Source organism: Lissotriton vulgaris, chromosome 9 (assembly GCF_964263255.1).
Source record: "Lissotriton vulgaris chromosome 9, aLisVul1.2, whole genome shotgun sequence".
NCBI lineage: Eukaryota > Metazoa > Chordata > Amphibia > Caudata > Salamandridae > Lissotriton > Lissotriton vulgaris.
In genome coordinates, this window is record NC_141697.1 from 607533633 (window position 1) to 607552597 (window position 18965).

General features: G+C 47.2%; 1 protein-coding gene across 2 annotated transcripts in view; it reads right to left on the reverse strand.

Annotated features, from left to right (window-relative positions):
* The window catches only part of SPTBN4 (spectrin beta, non-erythrocytic 4), a 1634043-nt gene that overhangs the window by 106892 nt on the left and 1508186 nt on the right, over positions 1-18965 (reverse strand). For both annotated transcript variants that reach the window (XM_086938241.1, XM_086938242.1), the window contains 2 exons: positions 8621-8904; positions 8160-8333 (listed from right to left, as the gene is read on the reverse strand). In XM_086938241.1, coding sequence (XP_086794367.1) covers positions 8160-8333; positions 8621-8904 — 458 coding nt within the window. The remainder of the gene's footprint in view (positions 1-8159; positions 8334-8620; positions 8905-18965) is intronic.

Here is an 18965-nt window from a genome sequence, read left to right on the forward strand (position 1 = left end):
CGCATTGTGTATGTAGTGGGTCGGTATACTTACTGATCCCATTTGTAAAGTACGTTGTCTTTACGTGTGAATAGCTACATGGATCCTGACTCATGTGTGGAGTATTGGGGGACCGTTTGTCTCCTCAAATAAAGCCACCAAACCTAGTACGGATGCTCCTGCCTGAGGTCTTGTCCTCGTTGTTCTATTGAATATTGGAAATACGCCACATGTTTGCTGCTTGACACGCAGTTCTTTTCCCCGTTGGAAACGACAAGCGAGTCTAGTGGTACTGGGCCTTTAATATATGCTGGGTCTGAAGGGGCGGCTTTATATTTCTTCTCTATTCGTGGGTTTATGACCCGAGTTCTAACTGGGTCTTTGAAGACTTCAGGAGCATGCTTAATCACTCCTTTAAGCATGGGTAAAATGGATGAGGATCTTTGTGCATTATCAAAGGTATCCATTAGGAAGTCTTCATCTACAGGGTCTGTATGCATGTCCACCCCATGATACTGCGCAGCTCTGTGTACTAATTGCTTGAAGCCCATAGTGTCTTCTGGTGGGGAAGGCCTATAGGGGTATATGTCGTCCTGATGGACATTTGGATTGTCTGGGGTGTTATAATCATCCCACGGGTCAGGTGAGCCTGGAGGAATAGATGTATCATCTGCATTATCCCCTATATCATCAGAACTATCATCCCTGTTGTCATCATCTGGTATGATATAGGATGTAGGGGAATGTTGTGGTAGGGGGACAGGTGGTAATGGCATAGGAGAAGGAGCTCTTAGAGGAGAGGTAGCCATGTCCTTCTTTTTTGGATGAGGAGCCGGTGCAGGTGTATCCAGTGGTTGTTTTTTTTAACTTAGAGTTAATCGACCAGTGTTTGGATCTTTAACCAGAGTCTTTTGTGTAGGGTCTGGGTGAAATAAGTCCTCTGCAGGAGGCCGATCTTTTGGTGCGGAGGGAGGTTTCGGCACCAAAGTAGCTTCTTTTGGTTTTTTGGCAATGTCTTTAACAGGAGAAGCAGGAGTCTTTTTCGGCTCCAATGGTTTTTTCGGCTCCGATGGTTTTTTCGGCTCCGATGGTTTTTTCGGTTCCGATGGTTTTTTCGGATCCGGTGCATTTTTTGGATCCGTTGTTTTTTTGGGATCCGGTGGTCTTTTTGAATCCGAACCATGTTTGCTTGGTTCCGACCTGGGTTTCACGAGGTGGCCATCTATGCACAGTGTGTAATCTGCAGCTCATATGCCTCGAACACACAGTTACAGGTAAGTAACTTATTTTCTTATCCAGTATTGGAGTATCTTCCACAGATTCACATGCTTGAATCAGAATAGCAAGAAGTACACACAATTTGTACCGTTGTTTGCAGAAGGAGGAAGACATGCTTCATTACCTCCACAAAGGTATACAACTACAACAGTGACATGTGTAAGCATACTCTTTTAATTCTATACTTTTTATTATTTGTCCCCAACAAACTTGAAGCCTTAACATAATGTTATAATCAGGATGCATCCAATTAGGTGTTTAGAAAGAATAAAAAATAAAAACAATTAAGTCACTATTTACTTTCTAGAGTTATCACAAAATTGAACATTAGCAAAAGATAATAAGTAAAGTTATGCCACTTTAATGACAATAAAATTCCTCTTTTACCAGAAAAAGAGGCCTGCATTAATTGTAGAGATGATGTAACACCGCTTGGCCCACAGCTGCATTGTCACTTTGCATAGTTTGCAGACAGTGGTGCTGCGTAAAGGAGTGGACACTTTTCCATGTCACAGCACAGCAAATATTTTCTAGTGTTACTCCACCGAACAACGCTGCCAATGTAGACATTGCCCTAGTGGAGTGTGCTTTAGTCTTTTTTTGTCAAGGGCTTGTTAGCCTTGTCATGGCAGAATTGTATTGCAGAGGAGACCCATCTAGCGACAGTAGCTTTAGCTACTGTTGTTCCCTCTCTGACCTGTCTGTAAGCCACCAGTAGCTGATCAGTCTTTCTCATGTCTTTTGTCTTATGCAGGTAGAATTTTAAACATCTATTCACATCCAGCGTGTGCAATACTTCCTCTGGTGAACTACATGGATTTGGGGGGGAAAAACGGAAGTATGGCTCGTTAAGGTGGAATTGCGTTGTGACTTTTGGAATAAAAGTCGGGTTTGTTCGCAGAGCCATATCGTAATCAATGAAATGCCAATATAGTTCCTTAACAGTAAAAGTTTGGATTTCGCTAACCCTCCTCGCATAAGTGAGAGTCAGAAGGAGGGCTACCTTCCAGGTTTAAAACTTTAGCTCTGCTTTGTGAATTGGTTCAAAGGGCTGTCTCATTAATTGTGCGAGGACCAAGTTGAGCTTCTATTCCGGACAGGGTGCACACACCGGGGGAAAGGCGCGGAAGAGGCCCCTCATGAGTTGCTTTAACAGACTAGAAGCAGAAAGAACTTGCAATTTCCTGTCTTCTGTACCGGGAAATTGCAGGAAGGTGAACCTTCACAAAAGAGAACGTGAGACCTGACTTTGCCAAAAAGAGGAGATATGGCAAAATCCATTCAGGAGGTGCCTGAAGCGGGTGCAAGTTGTTGCTTTGGCACCAAAAGCAAAACCTCTTCCATTTAAGACGGTACATCTTATTAATGCTGTCAACTCTGGATTTTGCAATAATCTCTCTGCATTCTTGTGAGATACCTAAATCCTTGAACTCTAGGAAGTCAGGAGCCATGCATGCAAATGAAGAGACTTAGGGTCTGGGTGACAAGCCTGGCCCCTGTCCCTGGTCAGCAGAGATGGTTGTAGGCATATGGGCCTCGATTCTGACATCAAAAGAAGGTCCGGGAATCAGTACTGCCTGGGCCATTGTGGCGCTATTGGGATCAAACAACAGCCCCATGTCTATACCTTGGTCAATACCCTGGCAATCAATGGGATGGGGGGAAAAGCGTAGGCATATATCCAGGATGATCGCATTAAAAGGGCATTCCCCAAAGGCTCTTGCAGAGGGAACCTGCTGGCATAGTGCTTGCACTTCGGTTCTCTCTCGTTTCTTAGAGGTTTAAAGCTGGCGTTCCCCATCTCTGAAACACCTTGTCGAGCTGGAACTATTCCAACTCCCATTCATGACAACTGGACTGCGGTCTGCTTAACATATCCGCCAGTGTATTGTGCAGGCCTTGGAGATGCTTGGGTCTGAGCCAGACCTCGTGCTTTGTCGTCCAATTCCATAGCTCCTGCGCTTCCTGCGATAGCGTGATAGATTTGGCTCCTCCTTGCTTGTTGACGTAGTACATGCTGGTGGTATTGTCCATACGCGCCAACACTGAGGAACCTGCTACCCATGGCAAGATCGTCTGGAGGGATAGGAAAATGGCTCTGAGATCTAGCCTGTTGATGTTTCTGCACAAAGGACTACTTGCCCTGAATCTGTAACTTTTGCAGATGGCCTCTCCAACCATCCATCAAGGCGTCCATTGTCAGTATGAAGTCTGGGATAGTTTGGAGGAAAGTAAGGCCCTTTAGGAGATTTGGTTTGTGAGACCACCATTGCAGTGTCTCCACCATGCGTGCTGTGATCTGTATTACATCCTCAAAGTATCCAGAGGTTTGAAAATGTTGATTCTGTAGTTCCTCTTGAAGAAGCCTCATCCTCAGCCTGGCAAGAGGCACTAGATCTATTGCCGAAGAGCACCTTCCCAATAGCGATTTGTATGTTCATACAGAAACAGACTTTTTTATTGATGATGTTGCTCGCCAGTCTTTGTAATCGAAGATGCCTTTCGTGTGATAGGAAGGCCTTGCACTGGATGGTATCTATGGTCGCCCCAGAAAGGATATAACTTGATTGGGAGGAACAAAGATTTTTCCTTGTTTACAGTGAGTCCTGGAGTCTGGAACAAATGAAGGCAGGTGTTTGTAGCTTGACTTGCTTTTTGTGCTGTTGGAACTTTGAGCAGCCAGTCGACCAGATATGGAGATACCCGGAGACCTTGAGATCACAGGGCTGCTGCTACAGGTGCTAGGCACTTGGTAAAGATCCGTGGCACCCACTTGAAACCAAACGGAAGTCCTTTGTATTGGTAATGGTTACCAGTTACCATAAATCCTAAGAATTTCCGATGTTTCGGAAGGATAGGGATATGAAAATATGTGTCTTCCATGTCGAGCGAGGTCATGAAGTCTCCTTCATTGAGACAGCGTAGAATCTTGGAGAGTGTTACTATCCTGAACGTTAGCTTCTTGAGAAACTTGTTGAACTTTCTGAAGTCCAATATTGGTCTCCATTCCATTGATTTCTTCTTTATTAAGAAAACATGAGAATAGAAACCCTCTCCCCCTTACGCTGGTGAGCATGACCAACGCTTCTTTGTGTAGTAAGTGAAGACGAGGGTGGTGGGTGTAGGGGGCTGCTCTGGGTGGAGTTTTCGGTGGGTGCAGAGTGAAGTCTAGAGTGTGACCAAAGGTGATAATGTCTACCACCCAAAGATCTGTTTTTATCTTCCACCACTGGTGCATGTAGTTGGAAATCTTCGCACCCAAAGACTAGGAGTGGAGAGAAGCTGGTACCCAGACATGATCATTGTTTCCTGTTAGAGTCAAAACCTTGCCAAGGCATTCGTTTGCGCCCCCCCCCCCTGGCAAGAGAAACCAGCTGTAGATGACTGACGATAGGCTGGAGGGTTGTAACTCCGGCGGTACTGGAGTTGGTAAGGCTAATATTGTTTGGCTCTCAAGTAACCCCCTTTCTAAGAGGTGAAGCCACGTCCTCTAGCCCCTCCGAATTGTACTTTTCTAATCTGCAACGTGCCCAGCAATTTTGCAGTATCCGTATCGGCCTTGATCGCCAACAGTGTTTCATCAATATGCTTTCCAAAGAAGGAACCACTATTCAACGCCACATCTAAGACCTTTGTCTGCACCTCCTGCCTAAACGTGGTTGCCTTTAGACATTCTTGTCTTCTGAGCACGACAGCTCCCACCAGTTGCCTGAAGCCTGAAATAGCTATATCAAGGGTGCAGTCAATAGTTTCCGAACCTGCGTGTTCCCCTTCTGAGAGTATTTTTCTTGCTTCCTGCCTTCTGGTATAAGGTCTACTAACCCTGCCATATTTGACTACATCTGGCGGTCATAGCGGCCAATAATGGCCAATAAATGTTTCTGCCCTGATGTAACTACGGCCATCGAAGAGAAATGTTTTCCAGGAATGTAGAATATGTGCCCTTCCCTATCAGGAGGAGTAGTGATAGGGGTAGCAGGATTCTTGGATCGTCTTTGTGCCGCTTGGGAGATGACCGAGTCCGACTTGGGGTGTCCAATGAGGCAAGATGGAGAACTCTCTGAACCTTATACATTTTCTCAATATGAGGAAGCACCTGTGAAATTGTCGCTGGTGTCTTCATCATTTTGGTGCCTTTCTGCCATATTTAATCAATAATTGGTATGGAACGTATTGATTTTCTGGTGTTCTCTTTAAAATCATATAAGAAACATTGGGTCTGCTTAACTGTGTTAGGCAAATGAAATCGGTTGACTGCCCTTTCCATTAAATGATGGAATCCTCCAATATTTTCAGGAGGAGAGTCTAATGATGGGTGCGAAGGAGGGGAGGGTGTTGGTGTGACAATCCTCTCAAGGGTCCGGTGAAGAGATTGGAGCTGGCAACTGACCCTCCTCTCTCTCTTCATCCGAAGAAGACATAGCTCCTCCTCCAGGGAGTGCTGGACCTTGGTGAGGAACAAACACAGGCGTGGTTGGTGGTTGAACAACAGGCAAAACTGGTGGATCGGGCTGAGGTACCAGCCGTCGGGCAGATCATTTTGTGCTGGAAAACACTGCCTGGAGTCCGCCACCAGAGTATGCAAGTTCTGTATGAGAGATAGCAGCAGGTGGGCCATTTCTCTGGGACATGGGTCAGGCTGATAACCATATGAATGGTATTGATGATGTGAAGCCATATAGCCCTGTTGATAATATTGTGACTCATCGTGGTAGTCTTCATCCTCGTCCTCATTGTCATTCTGGCATTTTACATGGAGCTCTGATGGGTTGTGAGCCACACCATAAAGGCCATCGTCATCCTCATCATCATCAACATATCCCTCTAGTAAATGCGACTTGATTAAAGGATAAACTTTACTCTATTCCAGGATGGTTGGACGCAGCAAAGTCTTGGTCACCCAGGTCATCTGAGTCGGTAAGGCAAATTCCATTGCCGATGGAGTTGTCGTCAACGGTGTTGCCGGTGTTCTCGTCAAAGGTGTGTGGTCGTAGTCGACGCGACAATCATTGGCAAAACTGTTGTCGACAGAATATTCGCCGACGGAAGCTTCAGCGACAGGAGGGCGCCAATGGTCATCGACAATGATGGAGCTTTCACCATTGGAGGGCGAGACGCTCATGGACGACACAGGAGATTGCCGTCGTTGTCACAGTTGCCGTTGACGATGTTATACTCACAGTCGTTGGCGAGTAAGGAAATGTCGTTGACAATGTTTTGTTTTTTTTAGATTTTCACCTCACAGGATCTGAAGAGGAGGCTTTTGGGCGATCTTCATCCTTTGTAGACGGCTAGAGAGAACAGATAATGCAGGTTCTGAAGAGTTCTTGGAATCCTGGAACGGTTTATGGTATTTCCTACCTTTTCCTGAGGAACTGTCTTTAGGTCTGACTCTTTTATGAGATGTGGAGGATTTCTCACTCTCCTCATCCAATTAAATGTGGTTTGAAGCCACAGCAACAACCTTCCCTCTTGGTCCTTGAGGGTTTTAGATGAAAAGGTGCAACAGATCTTGCATTTTCTCACCTCATGCTTTGGATGTAGACAATAAATGCACTCTTTATGTGGGTCATCCACATGGACTTTCTTCTTGCCACAGGTCTTACATGGGTGGAAGAGAGCCTACTTATCAGACTGAAGAAATTCTAGAAGCAGAGACAAAACTGAGCAGCACTCAGGGAGACTCCCTTCCACATGACGTGCAGTGAAAATCTGAGGGAATCTGCCTCTGCTGGGAGTGTTCTAGAGGATAGCAAGGAGATGATGGTCGGAGCGCTCACACTTTTCAAACACTCGCCCCCAGTCACAGATCTGGGTTGAATCAATCATCGTTTTTTTAGCTCACTTCGCCACCCCAGTTCAGACACAGCTATATGCAAATCAGTCTTGACCCTATGCCTCATGGGAACAGTCCAGCCCAAACTGCCAAGCCATGTTTTCCCTGGACCGGAAACAAGCATCCTGGGACCGGTTTCGGGATAAGAGCCCTCATCAGCCAGGCAAGCTTGAATCCAGTGGCAAAGTGAGCAAGGGACCCACGTCTAGAGGATGCTGACAGCTGATTGGTTGTGTTCCAGAATTAGGTTCTTTTTTAAAAAGGACATAGATAGGCCACTGTAAGATGGTTTATGGCCATGATAGCCTTTGTAGTTTATTATACACTGCTTGATTATTTTACCGCGTGACCCCCATCTCGACGACAGGTAATGATTCAAGCATGTGAATCTATGAAAGATACCCCAATATTGGATAACGGTCATCCCCTGGCGGTGGCACAGGAGCACCACAATGCAATATGCTGAGGGGGGACTGGCGCAGTCCCGCTCGTATATTACGAGTTTCTCGACCCCCAGCCTTTTCATGGCAGAGCCCGCCATAAAAAGGCTGGCGTTGCAGGAACAAAGGGGGACCTACAGGGCCCCCATGGCCACCCTGTAATGGGGATACGTTCAGGGGGGCACAATATGAGCCCCCCTGTCTGTACGCCCACAGAGTTCTGGCATGTCCACGTCCATGCTGTACTGGAACACTTTTTCTCTGTTCCCATTGAGGTGCATGTTTTCCAGGCACCGCCATGGGAATAGCAAAGAACCGCCAGCAGTATTACGAGTTGCACATTTCGCCAAAGTCGTAATCAAGCCCTAAAACTTCAGCCCCCACTATGCACCATGTCAATGATGTTATTTCAGATGTCATCAGTGATGTTATAGAACATGTCATGAGTGAGGTAATATGTGAGGTCATAAGCAGATCCAGCATAGCTAGTTTCCCAGGTTCCGACTATAATGTCTAATGTGTTTTGTGGTATTTCAATGTTTATATGGGAGTTACACTGGGTTTAAACATGGCATGTAAAGAACCACCCTGTGTATAAGCTGTAGCCTCTAAGGACTGCAAGTTACCTCAGTTTAAAGACATTCTTCTTCTTCTTGTAGTCATTTGCGATTTCGCAGACTGCATTGTGCAGGCTAATCAAGGCTTCACCTCCGTAGGTGGTCCCAGAAGACTGGCTCTTGGAGTCCTTGTATGTCCCAAGGTCACCCTTGCTCAGCACACAGAACAAGTTTACCCAGGACCTGCATCAAACAAATATTGGAATAACGTTACTGCATAGGCATAGAAGGCTAGATTTCAAGAACTATTCTCCGTCATTAGAAATATCTTAACTAGTAAATTGATTAAATAAACCAGCCCAGAGCATCACACTTCATTATCTGTGACAGGTCAAACTCTTACGCCTACTTTCTATGCACAGTAAAAGGTCTGTCTCATTATTTAGCCCATGTATCACAAAGTTAATTTACTAATTTACAAACTAGTTGGCCACTGTAACTTGAATAATAAAGCTGAAATGTGTCCTCACCTGTTGGAGGCTTTCTTACTTGGTCCCTCGAGTTCATGCTTCCGGAGTAGAAGACCTTCCTGCTGGACAGTGTGGGTTGGGGGTGGCAGCAGAGGAACATTAGTCTGAGCAGGTGCTGAGCGAGACCTTCGGGCTTCTCCTGGAGGCTGGTTGGGATCTTTGGGCCGGGGTCGTCTTCTTGGTTTGGGCCGATCTCTGGCTCGTGGTCGGTCAGGCCTTGTTGTCCTCTCTGGGAGCTTGTCAATGCCATTTGGCATGCGAGATTGGGCATCTTTTTCACGCACCTACCGCAGAGAATAATGTGATTTTTTTTAGGGAAACCCAACTTGTGATCATACATCAGTAGAACTACATGCTCATGCAAGACATTACAAGTTATGCAGATTTGTACTATTCTGTCCTTCAATGCACCTTTTGCACTCCTGTGGAACATACGCATTTTTTATATTTTGTTATCAGAAGAAAATTTTAGACTACAAGATGGGAAGTGACATCATACACAACTAGATTTTGACTATTTAAACACAACATATTTTCTAGATTTTGAAACTGGATAATTAATATTGCAGTAGATGAAATGTTTATTGCTGGACTTACTGGACTTTCATTTAAGTCAAAGATACTTGAGAGATTCTGAATGACCATGGGTCAAGGAAATCAAGCTCAACTCTCGAGGATAATCTTTCATGAAAATTGCTACATACTAAAACAAGCATTAGCATTGCCAATAGGTCTTGCCTATGAGAGCTATTGACGTTGGCAATTATTTTTAGCCTGCTGTACAGCAGGTGGAGTGTGTTGGGGATGAGGCAACATGGAGGGAGGGACAACAAGAAGGATGCTGGTGGGGAAGAGGACACCAGAGAGACTATGGAGATGCATATGAACAAATGGCGGTCGACAGGGGCTCAGGAAGTACACGGATAACGGAGGATGGGCAGGAGCATCTGGGGAGGCAAACGGTAAGGGGCAGAAAACCACAATTAAGGTTGGGTGGGAAGTGATGGAGGGGCAAGCTGATAATGGAGGGGGTCTGGAGAAAGTGGGACACCATGGTAACAACAGATATAGGGCAGCAAGCTAAAAGCAGAGGGTGGACAGGAGTTTCTGAGGGAGGACGCTAAACGCTGAAGGTGGGCAGGGAGGGCTAGGGTGCCAAGCTGACAATGAGGGTGGGCGAGAGGGGCTCAGGAAGTAAGCTGACAACAAAGGGTGGGAGGGTGGAAGGGGTTAATACAGTAAGCTGACAACAAAGGGTGAGTGGGAGGGGCTGGTGCAGCACTGACAATCGAAGGTGGACAGGAGGGGCTGGGGAAGCAAGCTTACAATGAAAATGGAGAACCGCACGGACACAGAGGGTGGGCTAGCAGTTCTAGAGTGCTTCTCCGGGACCACATGCCCATCCCCAATGTCAGCTTGCTTCTCCACCCCTTCCATCCACCCTCAGCTATCAGCTTGCAGCCCCAGTCCCTTCCGTCCATTTTCCATTATCAGCTTGCTGTCCCAGTCCCTTCTACCCAGGGTGTGGGCAGACATGGCTGGAGAAGCATAGAGGAATGGGGCCGTAAGCTGACAACTGTAGGTGGGGAATCAGCGCTGGGAAGCAAATGGACAATGGAGTGTGAATACACAGACAAAGGAGGGCAGGAATGGGGAAGCACATGGACAAAGGGGTGGTGGGGAAGCAAGAACAGCAAGGGAAGTTGGGTGGGAAGGAAACAAGAATGGCAAATGAGGGAGGGCGAAACAGAGGAATATGGCAGGGGGAGAAATACACAAGACAGTCAGCTGGAAAGCACAGAACTCTCAGAGTGCTTCAACAAAACAAAAAAAGCATCTCCTGAAAAGTGAGAAGCGTAAGGATATAAGTAACACGCCCATGCTCCAGCAGAGGAACAAACACAACAAGTGGAAAGAAAGCCTACAGGCTAATAAGAAGAAAAGAAATAAGAGTGATAATGAAGGCAACCAGGATAAGCAATGGGCAGGCTCTAAGCCTAATATAAGCAAACAAAATGTGCCGCAACAGACAGACCATGTGCTAGAGTACTATGGCTCCCAATGCAAAAATGGAAAATGTCCTGCTGCCCTATTTAGGCAGTGAAACCGTGCCATGATTACAGTGCAGACACCCCTCACCCTGTTTGGACTTCACTGCCAGGGCACCTGCTGCATTATTGATAGTTACGCTCCGTTGTGTGGGGAGCCCCATGGAAGTTGAAGGAGCACCTGGAGTGTGGAGAATACAGGAAGGAAGTCGAGTGGAGGTTGGAAAGCAGTTGTACGTGGTGGAAAGCATGGGTGGACAGTGCAGTGGTGAAAAGCATGGGTGGACAGTGCATTTAGATAGTGGAGAGCATATGTGGAGTTGAGACAAGGGAAAGAGGATGAACAGAATGGATAGCAAATGCACAGTGTGACAGCAAAAATGGGGAGTGGATGTTGACCATGGAGTGCTGATGTTCTTGGTGGAGAAAGGATATACAGTCGGCACCGGTGAAGTGGTGTTGAGAATGGATAGAGAGTGGTCCATGAAGAGTGATGGTATAGCGTTGAGTATGTAGGGGCACAGAGCACGTGGGGAGTCGGTGTATAGGGTTGAAAGAGGACGGAATCTGGGTGGTTCAGAGAATTTATTAGGGGGGAATGCATTTGCAGAAATGTAACAAATATACAGGGTGGAAACAGATGTGGATAGAGGATGTTGAGAGCCTGCACATTAAGGAGAGAGCAATTGACGGATAACGAAAAATGTGCAAACTTAAGACCCGATGAACAGGGTGTAGACTACAAGTACCAGGTAGGGAACAAAAGTGGAGTGTAGAGAATACATCTGGGGTGGAAAGTGATGTACATGGTAAACAGTGGAAGTACAGTGGTGTTGATCATGGAGAACAAATGTATGGAGAGTATGTGGATAGTGGCGAGAATGTGTGGAGACTGTATGTATAGTGTATGTGGGCCAGGGTGAAAGGCAGCTGTGTAGGACAGGATGAATTTACACGGTGGTGAATGAATGTTCAGAGTGTAGCATGTGTAAATGGAGAGTGGGGGACATACGTGGAGTGTCAAAACGGCATGTGAAGAGTAGCCAGCCCATATGAAGGGTAAAGACCAGGTGAACAGCAGAAGTAGAGTTTGCAGAATAATGTGAGTGTAGGTAGTGAAGTGTGTAGAGTGCAGATGGAAGAGCATGCATAGAAGTTGGAATAGCAAGTGGAGGGTACATGAGGAGAGTCAAGATCAAATGTGGAGAGGTTAATGTAGATGTACAGGATGCAGAAAGCTAATTTAAATAATGAGATGTGGCGTTATGGCTGCAGACTTTGGATCTGAGGAACCAGGTTCGAGTCCCAGCATCGCACAATATCCTGTGCTTTTTAGTAAATCACGTAATTGCCCCATTTCAAAACAAGCATTTGCAATGCAATAGGTCTCGCAATTAAACAAGTTTAAGCTACTGGCTTTGTAAATGACAATGCGTTTTATTAATGTTTCAAAAACCAAAACATAAATAAAAGGGACTGTCATATACAATGCTAATAGGTCAAGCTCGGGTAAATGCGAGACCTGTTGCATTTGCGAGACTTAAAGCAATTCGTTTTTTAAAAACATAAAAGAAGGCCGTGATAATATATAAATCGATCTGCCCGTGTTCTAAATGTAAAAAACGGGTGCCTTGCTAACACAAAGTGCGGCACCTGTTCACAGAAATTAAAAAATGATGCTTAAAGTGGGCTAAAATATAAAGCATGGCGATTGGTGGAAAGGAAGCGCTGGTGAGATGTAATAATGATTGATTGTAACCTGGAAAGCCATGGTGAGTGAATGGGGAAAAGGAAAGCTTTGGTGAGGTGATAGTGATTGATTGTGGAAATGGAAATCCTGGGGAGATGTGATGATTTATTGTGAACTTGAAAACCGTAGTGAGATGTGGTGATTGATTGTGAACTGCAAAGCTTGGTGAGTTGTGATGATGAGTGATAATGAAAAGGCAAAGCCTGGTGAGGTCAGATTAGGAATGCTGTAAAAAGTAAAGCCCTTGTGGGATTTGACTGATGTAGCGCAAGGGAAAGACTGGTGAGATGTGGTGATGATTGTGAACTGGACAGTTTTAGTGAGGTGATGGTGAAAAGGAAAGCGGTGGTGAAACCTGGGGATTTGCAGCCTTTAAAGGCAGCTGTGTTTAAAACTAACACTGAGCTGCGGTAGTCAAAGGGCTCTGCCCAGTGTGAAAAGTATTGAGGACACAGGAGGGTGGCGGGGGCAAAGAGGGAGAGCAAACTGGGAGAGAGATGATGAACAAGTTACTTACCTTCGGTAACGCTTTTTCTGGTAGATACAATATATGCCTGTGGATTCCTCACCTTGTGAATATCCCCCTTGCGTCAGCAACATTCGGAAATTCTTTTCGTAGCCTCGCGCCAACGTGGCCTTGGACGTCATGAAGACACGGCATCCCACGCGACTCCGCTGACGCCACCGGCGCCTATAATAGGCCCACGCCGGCGTGATGACATCAGTTCCGCCCTTTTTTCCGTGCCTTCGAGGCACACAGACGGACCAATGACAGTAGTGAAGCACAAAGTTTACACAGTACACGATAGTCATAATAACACACACAGTGTGTAGCCATTGAAAACAAACATTCGAAACAGAACATTTTCATGACCACAAAATAAACACAATATCAAAGTGAAACAATACAGATATACTGGTATAGAAGAGTGGACAACGGGGAGGCCGGTGGGTCAGTGAGGAATCCACAGGCAGATATTGTATCTACCAGAAAAAGCATTACCAAAGGTAAGTAACTTGTTCTTCTGATAGATACATCTGCCGTGTGGATTCCTCACCTTGTGAATAGAGTCCCACAGCAGTCCCCACTCCAGGAGGAGGGAGTCCACTCTTCTAAACCACGAAATCATGTTGGACAGAGCACGGAAAGTGACCGTCCCTCCTCACTTCGGAATCCAAGCAGTAATGCTTCGCGAAAGTGTGGAGGGAAAACCATGTTGCCACCCTACAAATATACTCCACAGGAACACCTCTAGCTAATGCTGAGGATGAAGATTTAGCTCTTGTAGAATGAACCCCTAAACCCTCTGGTGGTTCCTTACCGGCCAAAGAGTAGCAGATCTTAATACAGAGGACGATCCATCTTGACAAAGTTCTCTTATGGACCGCTCTTCCTTTCTTGCAACCAGCAAACCCAATGAAGAGCTGGTCATCCAAACGACAGTCTTTAGATCTGTCCAGGTAAAAGGACACCACCCTCTTGGGGTCCAGACGGTGTAATCTCTCCTCCTCCTTGGAAGGGTGAGGGGGAGGATAGAAGGTAGGGAGGGTAATGGATTGCCCAAGGTGGAAAGGAGACACCACCTTAGGGAGAAAAGCAGCCCTGGTCCTAAGAACCAATCAATCAGCATGAATGGCTAGGAACGGGGGCTTGGAACTAAGAGCTTGAAGCTCACTTACCCTCCTTGCTGAGGTTATTGCAACGAGGAAGACTGTCTTTAGAGTCAAGAGCCTCATAGGACATTTGTGAAGGGGCTCAAAGGGAGCACCCATTAAAAAGGTCAAGACAAGATTTAAGTCCCACTGAGGCACAATAAAAGGAGTAGGAGGGAACTTATTTGTGAGGCCCTTCAAATACCTTAAAACAACAGGAGACTTAAAAAGAGATGGCTGGTCAGGCAAGCAGAGAAACGCCGACAGCTCAGAAAGATAACCTTTAACAGTGGCAACAGAAAGCCCTTGCCACGCCAGAGAGAGAGCGAACTGGAGAACATCAGACAAATGGGCTCTCAAATGGTCAACAGACTTCACCCCACACCAAGTGACAAACTTTGACCATCTGTATGAATAAATGGTCTTAGTGGAGTCACGCCTGGCTGACAAGATAACATCAACCACGTCAGGCGGGAGTGAAAAGGAATTCAGGTTGCCCCGTTCAATCTCCAGGCATGAAGGTGTAATGTCTGGAGGTGGGGGTGTAGAACCTGCCCTGAGAGGGAGACGGAGCGGCGGGTGAGAGGAGAGGTATACCCTTCCACGCTTATGGTGGACAAAACGATTCAGAAAAGGGGGTCCCTTGCTCACTGCACCATCAGGATTCAAGCAAGCCGGGCCAAAGACGGCTGTAATGCCAGAAACCGGTCCCCGGAAGCTTGTTTCCTTTCCAGTAAAAGAATTGGCTTGGTAGTTTGGTCTGCCCTGTTCCCATGATGCACTGGGCCAGGGACAGACTAATTTGCATGTAGCCAGGTTTTGAGCTGGGATGGTGCAGTGAGCTAAAAAACGGTGATGGATCAAGCCCTGATCTGTTGACTGGGTAGGAGTATTCTGCTTTATTCAGAAACTCTGTCCATCACCGCCCCCTTTTCGGAATCGTTTTGTCCACCATAAGCGTGGAAGGGTATACTCAGACATGAGTCCCTTGCTCACTGCACCATCAGGATTCAAGCAAGCCGGGCCCAAGACGGCTGTAATGCCAGAAACCGGTCCCCGGAAGCTGGTTTCCTATCCAGTAAAAGAATTGGCTTGGTAGTTTGGTCTGCCCTGTTCCCATGATGCACTGGGCCAGGGACAGACAAATTTGCATGTAGCCAGGTTCTGAGCTGGGATGGTGCAGTGAGCTAAAAAACGGTGATGAATCAAGCCCTGATCGGTTGACTGGGTAGGAGTATTCTGCTTTATTCAGAAACTCTGTCCATCACCACCCCCTTTTCTGAATCCTTCTTGGGAATCAGGAAATACCGGGAGTAGCACCCCTGACCCCTTTCCTGCTCTCGGACCACCTCTATCGCACCTTTTCTCAACAGAGTCAGCACTTCCTCCTGCAGCAGCAACAGATGTTCCTCTGTGCAATAACCTTGGCAAGGAGGGTAAGTGGGAGGGAATTCCCGAAAGGGAAGAGCATACCCATTTTCTATAAGATTGAGAACCCAAAGATCTGATGTAACCGATTCCCAATCCTGTAGAAAATGGGTAAGCCGACCCCCCACCGGACCAACATGATCCTGAATGGCAGATCTAGGACTGCTTTTCTGAGGCTGGAGGGTTGGAGGAAGTGGAGGTGGAAGAGACTGGACGACCACGCGGACGTGCTCCTTGCTTTCCCCTGTACGACCTGTACATGGAATTTTGCTGCTGCTGCTGTTGCTGCTGCTGCTGTTGCTGACCTTGTCGGTAATTCCAAAAGGAAGAGCGACCAAAACCCCTGAATCTCTTGTTGAACGAAGAGCCTCTGACCTGGAGACCCAAAGATTTCGCAGTCGCCCTACTGTCCTTAAATCTCTCTAGGGCCATATCTGCTTTCTTCCCAAAGAGATCAGATCCATCAAAAGGAAGATCCAGCAAATTCGCCTGAACATCCGCTGAAAAGTCTGAGGATTTCAGCCAAGCCGACCTCCTAGTGGCGACAGCAGTGCCCATGATACGTGCCACCGAGTCTGCAGTGTCCAGACCACTCTGTATCACTTGGCGAGCCGCCGCCTGTGCATCCGAAATAACCTCCTCAAAATCCTTCCTGCTGGCTTCAGGAATCTTAGGAGCTAGAATTTGCAAAGAATCCATAAGGGCATGCACATACCTCCCCATCAGACAAGTGGCGTTAGTTGACTTCAACGCCATGCTCGCAGAAGAGAAGATCTTTTTAGCAACCTCATCCTACTTCTTTGCCTCTTTTTCACAGGGCACCTGGGGAAAGGCACTCACATTCTTTTTGGAGCAGGCTGCTTTAATGACTAGACTCTCTGGTGATGGATGAGACGTCAAAAAAGCAGGGTCTTCAGGTGCAACCCTGTACCTTCTAGCCACACTCTTGGACACCGCAGGAGCTGCCAGTGGTTTCTTCCCCACCTCCAAAATGGGCTCCGTTAAGGCGTCATTAAACGGAAGCAACGGTTCTACCATAGAACTAGGTGAATGCAAAACCTCAGTGAGAAGATTGGACTTAAACTCCACCGTAGGCAAAGTCAATTGCAAAAGTTCCGCAGCCTTCCTCATCACCACATGATAAGGCTGGACATCCTTAGAAGGTGCACCAGAGCCTGAAGGCAACTCCCACTCGGGAGAGAAATCCAGGCTACCAGCGTCAGCCAGATCCTCAAAACAGTCCTCATCCAATTCGCCTTCCTCCAAATCTGGATGTGACTCCATATACATCCTTTCTTCATAAAGGCGCTGTGCCTCCCTTCTGGACCTCTCTTTCACACGCTTCGCAGCCGGATCCACCAACGGCTCCGACGGAGTCGGGAACGACGTCGGCAATGAATCCGAAGGCTCAGCGGGATGCTCTCGAGGCCGCTCAGGAGCGGGCGATGCCGGAACCGGCGTCGACGACTTCGGCGGAGCCGGAAACTGCCAATGCGGCGTCGGAGCCGGCATATAAGGCATAAATGGAGCAGGAGGATAGGATTGAGGGACTCCTAGATTGAAAGCCAGAGGACCCATGGGACCCGAAGGTGTGCCAGAGGGATACCACGCCCTTGAAAAGACGCCATACATAGCGTTCAGAAACACCGATGGGTCCTGGCCTGGGGTTGGAAAGGGTGGCTGTAAACCCCCAGGCTGGTCTTGAGGAGGGATTGGATTGGGCTCTTCGGCAGGCGCAGAATCCACATCCACCTGAACCTCTTCTTCATCTCGGGCCGGGGGCGGCGCCGGAGACTGATTCGTAGCCGGAGTCGGGGACTGCACACGCGACTCTGAAGGCGAGGCCTCACCTTCTGGTTCCGAGACTTCCAGCGTAACCACCTTAGAACGCACCTTCTTCGGTGACCTCGACCTCGACTCCGACTCCTTACCGGAACGACGTCGGGACTCATGCCTCCTCTTTTTATGTTTCCTCTTCGACTTTGAAGCATGGTCTGAAGCGGACCTCGAAGACGACCCCTCCCGAGATCCGGATCTTGACTTCGATCTCGACCTCGACCTTCGAGAACGAGACCTCGAAGATTTTCCTTTTCCAGCCTTCAGCTTCGCTACCAGGAGCTTGGTCTCTCTCTCCCTCAGGGCCTTAGGGTTCATCTTCCGACAAGAGGAACATCCATCCATATCGTGATCGGAGCTCAAACACCAGATACAGTCATCTTGCGGGCCAGTTATGGACATCATCTTCCCGCACTCCCTGCAGGGCTTGAAGCCGGTCTTCTTTGTCGACATCACCGAAGATACAAGAAACAAAGAAGCAGAAATTGGTAACTAAAAGGCAACAAAGTACCAGTTGGCTACTGTGATTCCCGAAACCGTTAGCGTCGATGACGCGGAAAAAAGGGAACTGATGTCATCACACCGGCGTGGGCCTATTATAGGCGTCGGTGACGTCAGCGGAGTCGCGTGCGATGCCGTGTCTCTATGACGTCCAAGGCCACGTTGGCGCGAGGCTATGAAAAGAATTTCCAAATGTTGCTGACGCAAGGGGGATATTCACAAGGTGAGGAATCCACACGGCAGATGTACCTATCAGAAAGTGTTTATAGGGGATGGACGAGAGTCATTAAGCATTGAGGTGAGATCTGGAGAGAGAAAAGGCGAGGAGTGAACATGCTAGCAGGTGGGAGAGGTGGGGCGGATACAATGGCACCAGTGAGGAAGAGGAGGGGTCGGCAGGGGAAGCGGGTAATCAGAGAGGCATGCAGGTTATTGAAGAGGCAGGTCGCAATAAGAGTCTACAAAAGGAAATAGGCTGACAAGGCATCAGCAGGTAGAAAAGAACTACTGATTCAGAAGGAAAAGGCAAAGTGGCAAAGGGGAGCGAAAGGCAGGAAAGATTTACACAAAAAAAGGAAACCTGGAACGGTGCTAGCTAGGCAGCGCAGCGCAGGAGCAAATTGGGCAGCTTGCCCGAGCATCACATTTTTTTTTTAAACATGAAACGGGGCGCTATGCTAGGGAGCGCATCTTCCCTGTCCATTATTTAGGATCTAAGAGTGCATGAGAGTTTGAGGACAAAGGGAGCGGCAAGAATTTTTTTTTAACACACTTTATTGAGGACCGCAATATATCATGCACTAACTTGTACATACATTTCAAATACAGTCTTTTTTGTTTTTCTCCCATCAGAACCTTGCCAGTGCATTTGTATACACAACAGTTTAGTTGTCCAAGATCTTTCAGTGTAAGAGAGGTGTACAAAGAATATTTATAGCCTGGCCACTTCTCCGAACCAATAATGAACAGATAGTATAGTATTCATAAATCAAAACAGTGCATATTGAAAGTCAAATCAGTGACATAAAGGAAACCCCCAACTGTTCCCCCTCACCCACTCTCTACTCCCACCCTAACCCCCTCCTGGTCAGTCGTACTGCGTTGTCGATGATGATAGCAGGGTGTCGCT